The sequence below is a fragment of the Orcinus orca genome, chromosome 9 (genome assembly GCF_937001465.1).
Source record: "Orcinus orca chromosome 9, mOrcOrc1.1, whole genome shotgun sequence".
NCBI lineage: Eukaryota > Metazoa > Chordata > Mammalia > Artiodactyla > Delphinidae > Orcinus > Orcinus orca.
Window position 1 is genome coordinate 66,969,558 of NC_064567.1, and position 15,877 is coordinate 66,985,434.

At 34.7% G+C, this 15,877-nt stretch overlaps 1 protein-coding gene across 8 annotated transcripts in view; it reads right to left on the reverse strand.

Annotated features, from left to right (window-relative positions):
• Nucleotides 1-15,877, reverse strand: part of DGKB (diacylglycerol kinase beta) — a 703,399-nt gene that overhangs the window by 199,535 nt on the left and 487,987 nt on the right. For all 8 annotated transcript variants that reach the window (XR_007479225.1, XM_049714819.1, XM_004263483.3 and 5 more), the window contains one exon: nt 2,233-2,323. Coding sequence is in view for 7 of the 8 variants with exons in the window: in XM_049714819.1 (XP_049570776.1) it covers nt 2,233-2,323 (91 nt within the window). In the remaining variant the exon portion in view is untranslated. The remainder of the gene's footprint in view (nt 1-2,232; nt 2,324-15,877) is intronic.

Sequence of the window (15,877 nt, forward strand, 5' to 3'; positions counted from 1 at the left end):
TGAATATACAAAGTCCTTTATCAGATATGTCTTTTGCAAATATTTTCTCTTAGTCTGTGGCCTGTTTTCTCATTCTCCTGACATTGTCTTTCAAAGAGCAGACATTTTTAATTTCAGTGAAGTCCAACTTACCAATTATTTCTTTCATGGATTGTGCCTTTGGTGTTGTATCTAAAAGGCATCACTATATCCAAGGCCATCTAGGTTTCCTCCTATGTTATCTTCTAGAAGTTTTAAAGTTTTGCATTTTACATTTAGCTCTGTGATCCATTTTGGGTTCATTTCTGTTAAGGGTGAAGAAATGTGAATAGATTTTTTTTTTTGGCCTGTGGATGTCCAGTCATCACAGCACCACTTGTTTAAAAAACCTTCTTTGCTCCATTGTATTGCCTTTCATCCTTTGTCAAAGAAGAGCAGACTGTATTTATGGGAATCTATTTCTTGGCTCTATATTCTGTTTCATTGATTTGTCTGTTCTTTCACCAATATCACACTGTTTTGACTACTTTATAGTAAGTCTTGAAGTCAGGTAGTGTCAGTCCTCCAACTTTGTTCTTCTCCTTCAATATTGTGTTCACTATTCTGAGTCTTTAAACTCTCAGGATAAACTTTAGAATCAGTTTGTTGATATTCACAGAATAATTTACTGGAATTTGGGGATTATATTAAATCTTTAGGTGAAGTTGAGAAGAACTAACATCACAACAATGTTGAGTTTACCTATCCATGAACATGAAATATCTCTCTTAGACAATTTTTTTTCAATCTACATTCAGTGGTAGGTGAAAGTAAGGAGAGGTGCAAGAAGCTTCAGGGTATCCACCCTATATTCAACCAGAAGCCATACCTTAAATTTTTTTCATTTTTGCCTTTTGCTGCAGATTTTCTTCAAGCATCGGTTTCTGAGGGCAGAAATGCTCAAAATCTACTATATAATGATTTCTTAAATAATGAGCTTTGAAGGTAAAGGGAGGTCTTAGATGATTTTTATAAATATATATGTACATATAGCTGTATAAGTATATATATACATAAAACATACACATATTTATCATCACAAATAGCAATCAAAGTGCCTATTGAGCCCAAATCCTTTACCTCTTGTGATTATATCCCATTTCAGGGTTATGATCTGATTCAGTCATGAAGAACTTTTTCCGTTCTATGACAATCAATTCTACCCCTAATACTTCAATTTATTTGTCAATCATGATGAGGAAAAAGTCCCAAAAGATTACATTCTTAAAAAGTACCACTTTTGCTGTTATTATCATTAACAGTAAGTTAGAAAGCTGGGATAATGAAGAACCTATCCAGACCATTATTATGATTCTCTGTGGTCCATAACTACTTTTGTCTACCAAACTTATTACCCTAATATTTGCCACTAATGATTTAGGTCTCAGTAGACAAGTTATTTATTTCTTTTTAAAAAGAAAAGTGTTAAAGCCAGTATTTCTCAATTCATATCAGCTAGTCATTAGGTGTCCCTGTTTCATAATTCTGTTCCTTCGATTTGTCTTTACAACTTAACAAAATATAACTTTTCCTTTTTCTTTAACCCCTAAAAATCTCTCAATAAAACTAACTCATTTTCTATTATAACTTGTCTCCAAAATTTTTAGTCCTACAATGTCTATATTTTTGGTAGACGTATTTGCTCTAAATCTTTTTAAAGTGTATCTTTTCTTGCTATCTTTGCTCTCTTTCTTGGCTTTTCCACTTCCTACAAATGTAATGGGGAAATGGCAACCTCAGGAACTGAGAAAAGACCTAGTTAATGAATGGGAATGGGAATGGAAAAGTATATGTTTTAAACTTTATTCATAAAAGTAAGTACAATTTTAGTGAACTGTGTTTTAAAGGTTATAAGATATTGAGACCTGAAAATAATAAGTTTTTAAAAATGTATTTTGCACCTTTTTTTCTTTCCCTTCAAGTACTTCCTTTTATCTTACATTTTTCTGTCCATACTATGCCCACTGATTTCTAAAGTTGTGTTCCACCTCTCATTCTTTTATGCTGTATTAAACAACTCATACTCAAACTTAACTTTATGTTAGTATTTCAGATGTGCTAGATTCTCAATGAGTGACAGAAATGACGTTTTAGAATCTTGGGTAAAGCTATATGAGTCGCTAAAATCCTAACTCCTTCCATGGGCTAGCACAACATATTAATAATCAAACTCAAGCCATTTCATAGTATTATAAAGATAATTCATTTTCTTACTTCTATTTCTACAGATTCATGTAGCTTCTTGCAGGTGGCTGAGAAAGTTTCAGATGTGCCAAACTCAAAATACCAAAATTTGTTCTTCATTCTGAAAAAGGAAAGGAAGAAGCATCTTAGGCAATTATCAATAACAGGAGGGATTTTTAAAAATGGGGTAGCCCTGTCTTGTATTATAAGTGATAAAAAAGGTTTGAGGACACGTACCATCCATTATGTAATAGATGGTCACATAATTTTCAGAGTTTAACTGTAAGCATCAAATTATATGATTGTCCCGGAGGGGATTATAGGAATGTATTGATCTGACAGATTCAAGTATATCTTTGCCTTTTCTATAATACTGGTTGCTCAGATTTTGAAATATGGTTTTAGTGCTTATGATTCTTAGCTTGTTCTTAGACAACTTGATTTTAGACCAGCCACTCTGTAATCATAAAGAGAGAGAGAAAAAAGAAAAGTCTAGGCTTTTCATGAGGAAAAGGAGACCAAACTTAAATATGCTCAATTTTTCTAGATGCCTATGCATTCATTAGAAATTATCATGATTGGAAAGTATATTAAAAAGAAAAAATAGTAGTTATCCATAAAGATAAAATTTAGTAATTTTTGGATAACTATTATTTTTTAAAGATACTGTCCTCTGTTATATGAACAATAAAGGGAAATTATGATACAGCATTGAAGAACTAAAGAAATAATATATTTTATCAACATACAGTTACAAAGAAAATATAGTTTAAACTATTTCAGTATTTAATCTGGAAGTAAGATGCTCAAAATTTATTTTCTCCCACAAATCAATGACCATATCTTTGTTTCTTTGTACCAGATAATTAAATTAATGATCATTTAATGTAATTTTACAAAGGCTGACTGGATTTTTTTATTAGCCAGTAGTGGATTTAAAAATTCATTCTCACGAAAAGCTGCAGTTTTTAATTATACATAGTCTAACAAGCTATCACGCCCTCAATTAGAAGAAAATACAGGTAAAATGGGATACATGCTTCCTCACATGAAGGCAAAACAAAAAGAAATTTTTATAATGATATTCAAATATCTCTCTCACAACAAATTACTTTTTCCTTATAAACATGGATATGTACTTTTCACATTAGAATGTAAAACATTTCAACAATTAAAAAAGACACTTGGCAAGGACCTTACTGCTTAATGCAACCCTCTTACTTGTTATGTAAGATGACATGGAACCTAATACAGTGCTTATTATTATGCTGTGTTGTATAGAGTTCTCCGATATAAAATTACAAACTATAAAAGTAATCTTATCTATCTAGACATACCCAATAATATTTAGCCTCATACAAGTTTTTATTTGCTTACAGAATTTTCACTAGCCCTTCTTGCATTGATCACCATATTAAGGCCAATAATCTGAAAACCAAGATAAGTTTCATAGGACTCTAGCACCATGAATCATTATTCTTTTCTAGAGAATATCTCCTTGGATTATGGCCTGATTTAATATATCTGAGTAGACAGAAATAGATGATAGCTAGTTAGATAGAACAGGGCAAACATTTAACAGTAAGATCTGTGGGTCTGAGTTTACATGTAAGTTTATATTAAATTAATGCAAATAATGTACATTATAGAATAAATGTAGTTTTACAAATTTATACAATGGCTGAAGTTAATGGAAAATTTCGTTTATGGAAAATTAAAAATATTTTCCTATTGATTCATCATTATCATGAAAAATATATCATTCAGCATGATATGAGAGGAAAATATTGTTCTGCGTGAAATGGTCTCCAGACAATCAGAATAATATGTAGTATATGTTTTATTACTGTTTGGAATTGTCTTTCTACATTCAACAAGTTTTCTAATAATATCTTTCTGTTGGCCTTTTACCCAGACCTTCCTGGATTCATTTATTCATCCAGTCATTCATTCAACAAATGTTTAGTGAGAACATTCACTTCCATATGCTATGTTTAGTTCTAAAGATACAAATATGAACACGATTATCTCTGTCTCTAAGAAGCTCAGAATGGTTAAGATTATGGGCATATAAAATAATTGAAAAGTTAATTCTCTAAATTAGATATGAGCAAAATATTGTGAAAAAACACTTCAGTGAATCACCTGCTTTTGCCTTGAGGGGTCCAGAAAGCTTTAGAAGACGAGAGCGTTATAATGGATAAGTAGAAGGCAAACAGGAGGAAGGCGAGACAAGTTCTGGTGTTTTTAGGAGTGCAGTGTGACTTAACAGATTGCCTAAGTATGGGCTAACTAGGGTCTTTTTCAGAATGGGTATGCCAAGTTAAGGGGTTTGGAGTTGATATTATAGATTTATAGGATGTCTAAAAGAATTCTGTTAGCAGTGAAGCGACATAGCCAGCTTTGTTGGATAAATAAAACTCATAGAAATGAATAATTGGGCTGGAATGGCGAAATGTTGGTGCTGTGGACAGAAACGTGGCTGTTGGAATAGTACAAATGAAATAAAATTCAAGGCCTAAACGGAGAGGCAAGGAAAATGGAAAGGAGAGGCTGAATTTAAGAGACATAAATGAGGGAGAATCAACAGGAACTGGTGGTATTAGATTATACTGATTTCTGCCATATCTAGGTTATCTCTAGAGGTATATGTGGGAATATCAAAGCATCACTCCCGCAAAGAAAGGGCTATGAGTCTACATTTTGACAGGTTCTGTGACGTAATGATGTAATGTACACTGTATCACAGTTTGAAAATTATATATATACATACATACACACATACACATATATGGCTTCTACATGCATGTAAATGGTTACTCCCTATTTTTTTTTCCATTCTGTCCATCAAATTTCTTCATAGCTTAACCAGGATGATGAGGAGCTTGTATCAGCTAACCAAAATGTACTCATTTTAGCAAACACATCACAAGAAACAGAAATTCTGAGAATTTACATTCAGTCTTTATTCACCATATTAGTTAGCATTACTGCTCATGTGCAAAAGCTGCTTTAAATTCTCCATTATTACAACCATTTTATGTTTCACTTAGATAAATATATGGAGGTAATAAAAAGCACATAGAATCAGATTCCACATGACAAATTAAAAGCTGTTAAATTTTATTTTTTTCCAACCCAACTGGTCTTTAGGTTGTAGAAATGCAAAAAAGCACATTTAAGCGTGTATGCTATTTATTTTTATGGCTCACATTAGAAAATGATCCAAATAATTCAAACTCAGATTTGTCAGAGAAAACATATAGCTGTGGATTTTAAGAAAAAGGTAACTGGACATTTAACCCACTATGAAATGTTCACACCAGAGTCAAATTTATTGTGTTCTTACACAGGTTTTGTGGATACAGGTAAGATGACAAATGTCCTACAAAAAAAGTTATTCATACTGTTATAATTTTAAGCCATTAATATACTAAACCGTATTTCAATGAATTTAATTGTAAGTCTACAGGCTTCAGTTTAATATTTAAAGTGCTTGGCTACCAGATGGTCAGGTAAAAATACAATTAGCTCCCATTTACCAGGCATTTTCTTACTACCAGTAATTCTGCTTCTTTTATATATCTTCAGGAAAATGTGAACTATCAGAAATATTGCTCAGGCAAAACAATTATTCCTGTCATAATGAAATTTAGTTAATATTTAGTTCTACAAGTTCTGTTCAAATACGCATTTTAATTTCTAGCAATATATTTTCCTTGGAACTTTTCTTCCTGGTTTACAAAGGTTTTTCGTTGTTTTTTTTTTAAACTTTGTCTGCTAAATAATGTTAATGCAGCAAACATAAAACAAAACAAAACATGAATTGCCAGTGCATTTACCAAAAATAATACCAAAGAACCTAATTAGATATGACGCTCACTCCTAACAAAGATGCAACATAAAAAGGGTGAAATTGCCTCATTTACCTTACTGTAGAAAACTCTAAAGTCATAAACACACAGAAAGTTTTAATGCAATGAAATTACTCTTAAATTAAATGTCAACTTTTTCTCACAGGTGTGCTTTTATTATTTTCATGTATTTAGTGATGATATAGCAGCTTTGGAAGACCATTTATATATGTATAAAACTGAACTCTTCTAATAGACACCTGAATCCCTTTTCAAGCATCCTTAACTGATTCTATCCATACTGTATGAATAACATGATCATCAGATAATAAAATCCTCTGACCTTTGCTTATTATTTATTTTTTATAAGTTTATTTATTTATTTACTTTTGGCTGCGTTGGGTCTTCATTGCTGTGAGTGGGCTTTCTCTAGTTGCAGCGAGAGGACGCTACTCCTCATCGCGGTACGCAGGCTTCTTGTTGCTGTGGATTCTCTTGTTGCGGAGCACGGGGCTCTAGGCGTGTGGGCTTCAGTAGTTGTGGCTCACAGGCTCTAGAGCACAGTCTCAGTAGTTGTGGCACACGGGCTTAGCTGTTCCGCGGCATGTGGGATCTTCCCGGGTCAGGGCTCAAACCCATGTCCCCTGCATTGGCAGGCGGATCCTTAACCACTGAGCCACCAGGGAAGCCCCGATCTTTGCTTTTATTTTATTTTTAAATTCTATTTATTTTTTAAATTTATTTTTGGCTGCGTTGGATCTTCATTGCTGCAAGCGGGCTTTCTCTAGCTGCGATGAGTGGGCTTCTCATTGCGGGGGCGTCTCTTGTTGCAGAGCACTGGCTCTACGTGTGCGGGCTTCAGTAGTTGTGGCTCACAGGCTCTAGAGCGCAGGCTCAGTAGTTGTAGCGCACGGGCTTAGTTGCTCCACGGCATGTGGGATCTTCCCAGACCAGGGATTGAACCCGTGTCCCTTGCATTGGCAGGCGGATTCCTAACCACTGAGCCACCAGGGAAGCCCCGACCTTTGCTTTTAAAATGAAAGCAAAAACATAATGTCCTAAGTAGCTTAGTTAAAATGGATTTTAAATGAATATTTTTTACTCATTAAAGATGTTTCAAAAATCTCATCATTTACATTACTTTGCTTCATTTTTGTCCTGTTATGAAAGCATTTCAACAGTCATTTCAAAACTGGTTTTAAAATTATTTTCTCATGGAGAACAATGTTTCTAACAATTCGATAACTTTATTTTAATACAAAATTTAGTCTTACAATTTGATGGAATACTCTAGAAACATAGCAGGAATTTTGAATTTGGCTAACAATAGTGGTGATGAGAGACGTGTCACTGTTGACTTACAGCAATAGGGTAAGTGTTTAAAATGGTACATTTATGTCATAGAACTCAATTCAGTTTTGTTTTTCATTGCCAAGAGACGTTACACCAGACATTGGTTATAGGGTTACTCATTTATTCCTAAATGTAGTGAGGTATTGCTCTTAATATGATTATATTTTATAAAAAGAACTACATTTTATTGAAACCCTCAAACCTATGTTTTTTAAAAATAGCAATTTATACACTCTTATAGCAAAAGAATAATGTTGATAACATTATTTCATAAGGAAGGAACATGGCTGTAATTACTACAGTGGGGACATTTTATATTCACACCGAAGACAGCAAACATTTTTCATGTTTGCACACCACAGGTAAAGATATATTTTTTTAAATGACATATAAAAATGCTTGTATCTAATGTTCATTCTTAAGGTATGCTTGTTAAGCACTCAAGAGACAATGAAACAGGCTACAGAAACTTCAGACAGAATCATAAAATATTCCACCTTGGTATGTAAAGAGATGGATATTCTAATGGAAAAGTACAAAAGCAGTAGTAATGCCATATTGCAGAGTCTAAAGAAGTATACATACATAGTAAGTCCCCAAAGAACAATGATAAATTAATAATTATATGAAATGTAAAACTAAACCTATAAAATGTTTAAATGGTGTCCAAGATGTTTAGACCTGAATATCTTTCAATAATAATTAGATCTCTATTATTAAAATAAGTATTTCATAATCATAAAAAGTTCTTTAAGAAAACTGTTAGGGAGATGAAATGAAATTTGTGAGAGCCATGTTTTCTGCTGTTACTGAGCATGGCACTGTCACAGGTAAACCCAATGAGGTTTAGAAGTCACTCACCCAACATCATATGGGAAGTGCAAAATGTAACTCAGGAATTCTAGCTTTTTTTCCATACTGTCTCTCATTAAATATAATAATGAATGCAGCATCACATGAAACTTTTTTCTAAGCCATAAGGGAAATGTTATAGGTGAGATGGGTGATCATCATTAAATTGTTCTTTTGTTCATATTTCTACTTTAGAAGTTTTTTTTTTTTTTTGCGGTACCTGTGTTTCTCACTGCTGCGGCCTCTCCCGTTGCGGAGCACAGGCTCCAGACGCGTAGGCCCAGCGGCCATGGCCCACGGGCCCAGCCGCTCCGCGGCATGTGGGATCCTCCCGGACCGGGGCACGAACCCATGTCCCCTGCATCGGCAGGCGGACTCTCAACCACGGCGCCACCAGGGAAGCCCTAGAAGTATTTTTAATCCCCCTCTCCTGATTATTTAAGTCAACTAAGGATGACAATGTAATCTAGCGCTGACGAACAGGACCTGAGAGATCTCCCATTCTGAAACAGAGACATGTACAATGGGAAAGCTAGGCCCATTCTTTCCCCTGTTTTTGCATGCTGTCAAGGAAGGAGATTCTAATTGGAAATGGAGCAGCCATCTTACCACCATGAAAGGAAAGGCAAGGGATACCCAGAGATGCTGATCCAGATTCCTGAAGAGAGTTGAACGTCCTAATCAGTCAATTCTGAAACAGTCCATTTCTGGATCTCCACTCATGTGAGATTTATAAATAGACTCTTATTATTTATGTTGTGTATTCTGTTACTTGTAGCCAAAAGCACACTGACAGCACTGTCTATTATAGTTCTAAGAGAATTTTCACATATATTATTATCAATGAGATATTTGGAAAATCCAAATGAGGTGATATATTTATTATACAATCCTATTTTTCTAGGTGTGAAATTTGGTGGTAACTGAAATAAAGGAGTTAAGGTAGAGAATTTCTGTTCAGCATAATTCCCTGTGCTTATCTTGTGACTAGATATGCAAATATCACTGAATATGCTTTCCTCATCTGACTTGCTATCCCCTGAATTTTTAAAGAATTATTTCCATGTTTATATACTTGATATAATCTTGGGAAAAAACTCACAAAACATCCCTTTTTGAAGTGTCCCAAATTTGCAACTGATGCTTTTATCAGAGTCACAGACTAGTAAGCAGTCGGTAAGTTCATACTTCTCACCTTCCCCTCTTCCATATCCAAAAACTTAGAAATAGAGTCAGTGGGTGATATTTGAATTAATAAAATATACCACGATGTCTGAGATTATATACAGAAATATTTAAGGTAGAGTATTTCTCACTAATATAAATAGACACATGTAGAGCCTAGCCAAAATTGATAGTGAAAATGTAATGAAGGTTTGTATGCATCAATATAAAATAAAGCTCTACTTCTTTTAAAGGGATTATTGTATTCATAAATAGAAAATGTCCACAACACAAAAACTCTCTTCAGTATGTATAAAAACAAAAAGAGGAAGGCACCACAAATGCAGGAATTAGCAAGTCTCCATGCCTAACTCTGAACGTCAGGGGAAACTAGACTGTTCTCTCTAGTGGTAAAAAAAATCATTTATCCAACGTTCTGAGCACCTACTCTAGACATGGTACAGTGATAGGCAATGGAATTACATTTGTACATAGGACAGAAGAAGTCTCTGCTCACGTTACAGTTAATTTTTAGTCAGGAAAAAACATACGGAATGATTTAATATCAATTGTGATCAGTTCTAAAAAAGGACGTTTATAGGATGCTGTTAAGAGTGAACACAATAAAAGGGAACAGCAAAATTTCTTTAAGGAAGGAAATTGGCCAGATTTTTCAAAGAGTCTAGGTAACATAGTTCCTTAACCCATCCTCCTTCCTTTGCTCTAATTCCAGTTACCAAGCAATGTGGAGTTAATTTTGCTTTCCATGGATTTTGATATGATGTCCTGAACTATGGAATTGTGTGTATTCTACTCTCTGGAAAGGAATCACCACCACTTTCCCTTGGTAACTTGAGCAAGTGATTAAAAGCCTGATCACTTCTGGGTGCCATGATAAAATGATGTTTTTCCATTTACTAAAAATGAGGACGGGACTGGACTATGGTCACACACTTAACATACTGCTCCCTAGGATGACTGCTGGAAGGCCTTCACAGGCAGCTGGGACAACTAGCTGGATAATAAAGTGAATATGCTGACCTAGACTGTGAAAGAATTGCTTGCGACATCCCCTCTCTTTCTACCATTTACCAATTGACTTCCTTGGTTATATTTGTCTCTCTCTCTCTCTCTGTCTCTGTCTCCCTCTTTCTCTGTCTTTTTTATTTGCTTTTACTGAATGTACTAAACCAATCAATTATTTAAGCACCAGATATAAGAATACAAAGGTTCTTCAGTGTTAATATATAGTTTGACAGATATTTAAGGAGCACCTACTTAGTTTCAGGGAAGTTAATTAAATGTAATAGTTCAGGTACACTTATAGTAAAAACAGCTCCAGTTTTCTGACCTGACCCATGGACAACTCTTTACAACTAGAATATGAATTAACTGGTAACTTTCTGCATTTGACTACGAGAAGGAGTCAACATTATTAAACAAATAACTCTGTCTGACGGCATTTGCTTTGCATGTTAAAATATTAATGACATCTGAAATCACTACACAAAGCGGTTTCAAACACAAGGAATTCAACATGTGAAAAAGGAGATGATACAAATAGTTTTGAAAAACACATCTACTTTTCATCACTGAAAGGCCAATTAATTCTTTTCTATTACTACCCTCAGTGTCATAGAATAATTTAAAATCAATAATTATGAATCATTAGAACATATTATACCTTGCTACATTTTAAATGTTTCTCCTAACCAATTTTTAGATGCTATGTTTTGTAAAACTTACAAAAATAAAGAAAAAAATTACACCTCTCTAGCTCCTTCACACATCATTTTCCTTACCTATATTCTGTGACGACTAACACAGCGTCACAACTTAAAAAAAAACTTCTAATAAAACTTGTTTCTATTCTCTGAAAACTAGTTAAGTATTTTACCTTCTGATTTTCTTCACACATCAGCAGTCCTTTTCCAATTTTGTAACAAGAACCACAACTTTGCATTTTGAAAATGTTGTTCACCTTAAAACTTCTCTCACACTAGAATTACAAAATGGGGCAATCCTCCTTTTCCCAATGCTACAGAGGACTGGTTTTACACACACATTAATTATCTTGTAGAAAAACGATAAGAATAAGAATCAGACTACTTGAGTTATATTGAAAATATTGATACTTTTAATCAAACTGAAGAATTATATAGTCTAACATATGAATCAGTAAACCCATTATTATTTAGATTGCATTTTTTGTCACTGATTTATGTCCTGAGGGACCCAGATGACTCCTGGAAATATCATGATCTGTTTTTGTTTCCAGTCAAGATGCTATAATTTATATAAAATATTCAGGCTGACTTGTATATAAACTAATTGACAGATGTAGGCATTATTATTTGGAGATTAATCATTGTGCTGGTACACTCAAGTACATGTTGGGTAATTCTAAGAAACATTTCCTTTCCTTTTCTCTCTAGTATTATCTATTTTTTATTTTAAAAATAAGCCTAGCCCATATACTATTTTCTCCTGTTTGAAATTATGCCCAAATAAGCAGATAATAAATGGAGATGAATTATAGTTGAAGATATCTTACAAGATAAAACCTTTTTCAATTTGCATTACCATCAACAAATCAATAAACCAACATTTTTTGTCATACTAATATACTTAGCAACACGTTGTATCGCTTTCCAGAATTTAAATAAAAAGTCATCTGTATCTTTCACTTAAGAAGAACAAAATGATACCCTTGTTCAAAAAAGTGTATATAATCTGAACCTAGATACAGTATTGAAGTCATTTCATTCAAAATATTGGATATTTATAGTCGCTCATTTAGGTGACTCAGAGATGTTTCCTATTATGAACAGATTATAGAGATTGCAGAGGATAACTCCTTGTTATTTTTATCTATCGGTACGAAAACAAAATCTCTTGGAGGCTCTTTTTAGTAAGTCATCAAATGTAAAATAATCATAAGGTTACTCATACCTACATAGTATGTTTCAGTGTTGCTAAATCTTGCCAGAGTTCATTATTATGGATTCATGGAAATACGTATGTGAACAAGAACACTACTTTTCTTTTTTTTTTTGCGGTACGCGGACCTCTCACTGCCGTGGCCTCTCCCGTTGCGGAGCACAGGCTCCGGACGCGCAGGCTCAGCGGCCATGGCTCACGGGCCCAGCCGCTCCGCGGCACGTGGGATCTTCCCGGACCGGGGCACGAACCCGTGTCCCCTGCATCGGCAGGCGGACTCTCAACCACTGCGCCACCAGGGAAGCCCAAGAACACTACTTTTCATTCAGCTATCTCCCCACAAATTTAGAACCTAATCATTTGAGACAGATGAAAACAAAAAGCGACTTGCTTAGGAACATAAAAGGGGAGACCAGAGAAAGGGATTTCTATTATTTTTGCTCATTCATTCAACAAATATTTACTGAATACCTCTTATGTGACAGGCACCGTTCTAGTTGCTGGTAATTCATTAGTGATGAAGTTCCTGCTCTTATATTGCTAATAGCTTTTATTTGTTTAAAGGTGAGATTAGATTGCCTATTATCACTTAGAATTGATGAACCACTCTCTGCAGTTCTTCTCATTCTTAGAGCAGAGCGTATATAAAATGAAAATCCAAAACAAATACAAAAAATTATAAAACATTTATACCAGCCAATTCCTGGACTAGTTTTCAAAACTAAATTATAATTGCCTTTATAACTCATTAAAGTATTATTGAATACAGCAGTAGATTGTTTAAATGGACACAAATTCTTCCCAATCCTGTATGCAAGCCATTATGAAACGGGACTATGCCACATCTCCCTTCCAGAGGTAGATCTCTTTCTTCACCCCCCTGCATCTGGACTAGCTTTAGTGATTTTGACCAACAGAATGTAACAGAAGTGATGTTGTACAAGTTCCACAGCCTAGGCCTCAATGGCCTTGTAAATGCCACTTTCCCTCTCTTGGAGCACTGTCCTGAGAACTCCTTGTTGTGAAGACATCCAGAGTGGAAAATGATGTGAAGAGGAAGATCTAATAACCTAGTTGAGCCCAGGCCCAGCTCATTCACTAACTTATTGCATATGAAGAGCTGCCTAGTTCACCCAAAGAAGTAAGAAAAATAATAAACTGCTGTCATTTTCAGGTGCAAAGTTTTGGGGTGGTGTGCTGTGTAAAAATGGATGAAAGACACACAAACTTATCATATATCTTGGAACACGCTAACCACAACATACACCGAAGTCAGCAAAAGCTTCCATAAATTCTGCCTTATAGACTCTGCCCTACAGTGTAGTGGGAAAGACAGTAATTCCTCAAGCACACAAATATTGTGAAATTGCTATGGTACCATGGGAAGGAGGAAAAGTGGAAATATTTCATGAGAGGTTATAATTCCTGGGAGGGAAGCACATTTCTGGCACAGGTGACTGTCAGCACAAAGGCCCTGTGGCAGAAAACATACTGAAAGCCACGTTAAGGAGGCCAAAGAACCTAGAAGAGAGAGAATGGTAGCTCAGTGTGAGTAAGTGCTGCTAGATTAGGGCTAGACACTTCATTGCAGAGCATGCTTGTCTTATGATGAATACTGGCAGCAGCAGTGCTTATACTGAATTGGTATGTCTTTATCTATGTGTATTGTTTCTTTTTGATGCAACTATTGTTTCTTTTTGATGCAACTATTTGCTGCATGAGCATTCAGGAAGTGGCAACACAATATGTTCCTAAAAGATCAGCAGAGCAATGCTTGTATTTCATTGTTAAAACTCCTTGCATATCTAAAGCCTCAGAGCTGAAACTAAGTAACCTAAATAAATGTAATGATGGAAATGAATTAGACAGAAAAGAGCTCTGGTAATTGTGGTTGTATTCATCTTTCAATTGAACAATTTAGACTTTTACGTAGAAGAAAAGGAATATGATAGGTCAATTAAGTACGGTAATAACCGGGCAAATCAACAAGTCTCTGTTGTACAAGTTGACTCTGTACTATGTGGTCATCAATTTCATTAACTTAGTATAATATAAAGAGTATGCAAAATTCTGAAGGGGAGATAAAAATTCTCAAACTCTTATTGTTCACATAAAAGGAAAGTGTCAAGTGAAAAAGTAACAGCCAATTATTTCCAATCAGATAAAACTACTGAAATATTTCTGTTGGGAACAAAGTCTTGCTTTCCTCTCAGCTCAAAAAATACAGACATAGCAAATTAATATTCCTGGAGTTCCCCTCCTTTGCTTATTAGACTCACAATAATACTGCTCAGAAGGATGAGGAGGCATTTGGGGAGATTATTGGTTTAAGCAATAACCCCTTAAAGCAAGGCAAGCAAAAAGAAAAAAGAAAGAAAAGAAAAAAATCTGAATTCTTTTTGTTACATTCAATCGTCACAATAGAGTAATTTTGTCTCATCATCTATAAATCTATCATCCTGCTAATACTTCGGTTAAATCATTTCATGTAGCACATAATATATATTAATAAGCTACTAGACTTTTTCTAATAATCTACTTTCCTTTCCACTTTAGATTTAACAATCATATAATAATCACTGTTCTGCTTGCGAATGAATCATATGCAATAGTAAGGAAATAGCTAAGAGGGAGATGCAGCCCATGAGAGATTTAATCATAGGAAATGGCTGACTTTTTATTTCCAATAACCATCTGCACTCGGGGTAAATCAGGTGCTAATGAAGCTCAGGCCCAGGCTACATGGGAGCATAAATCTCAAGAACCAAAAGTCATGGAGCAACAGACTTCAGAAAAACAGAATTTTCTACGGCAATGTACCAAGATTATCATATAGAAGGTCACCATCTGCAAATGTGTCACATAAATGAATACATTTGGTAGACCTAATACCACTTTATGACACTGGCTATAAGCATCAAATATATATATACCTTTCTTTTGAAACCTGACCACTCTAAACTATTATGTTCATTTATGGTTTCCTCCTAGAGAGTCACCATGTTAAGGGCTGGAGTTCCCCATGCTAATTTCATTTTAATCTTCTCCAAAGTGACTTAGAAGTACTCAATACTTAGAAAATCAGTGATGGAAATAAACGGATTAATTGTGGAATCCCACTTTTAGAGCAGAAAAGTACTAACAGATTTTTTTTTCCCCAGTGAATGAGGAAGCCAGATCTAAACCGGGTAGAATTTGTGCCAGACATAGGATTAGACTCAAGTCTTTTGAGAATCAACCAATATGACAATGTCTTCTGAGACTTTCTGTTTCTATCATCATAATCCTCCACTTCAGGCCTCACTCAACCACTATTGGGGTAATACCCACAATATGGATCAAGACAGAAACAGAAGGGCAAGGACAGGCCACCATCTCCAGAATCAATCAAATTCTGTCACAAAGAAAGGATTCAAGTCTCGAGCACTTGACAAAACATTGACCTTTTTCTACATGCTAGTGTAAAACATGGATCATATCTATCCCCGTGATTATTAATGATTATATTCTTA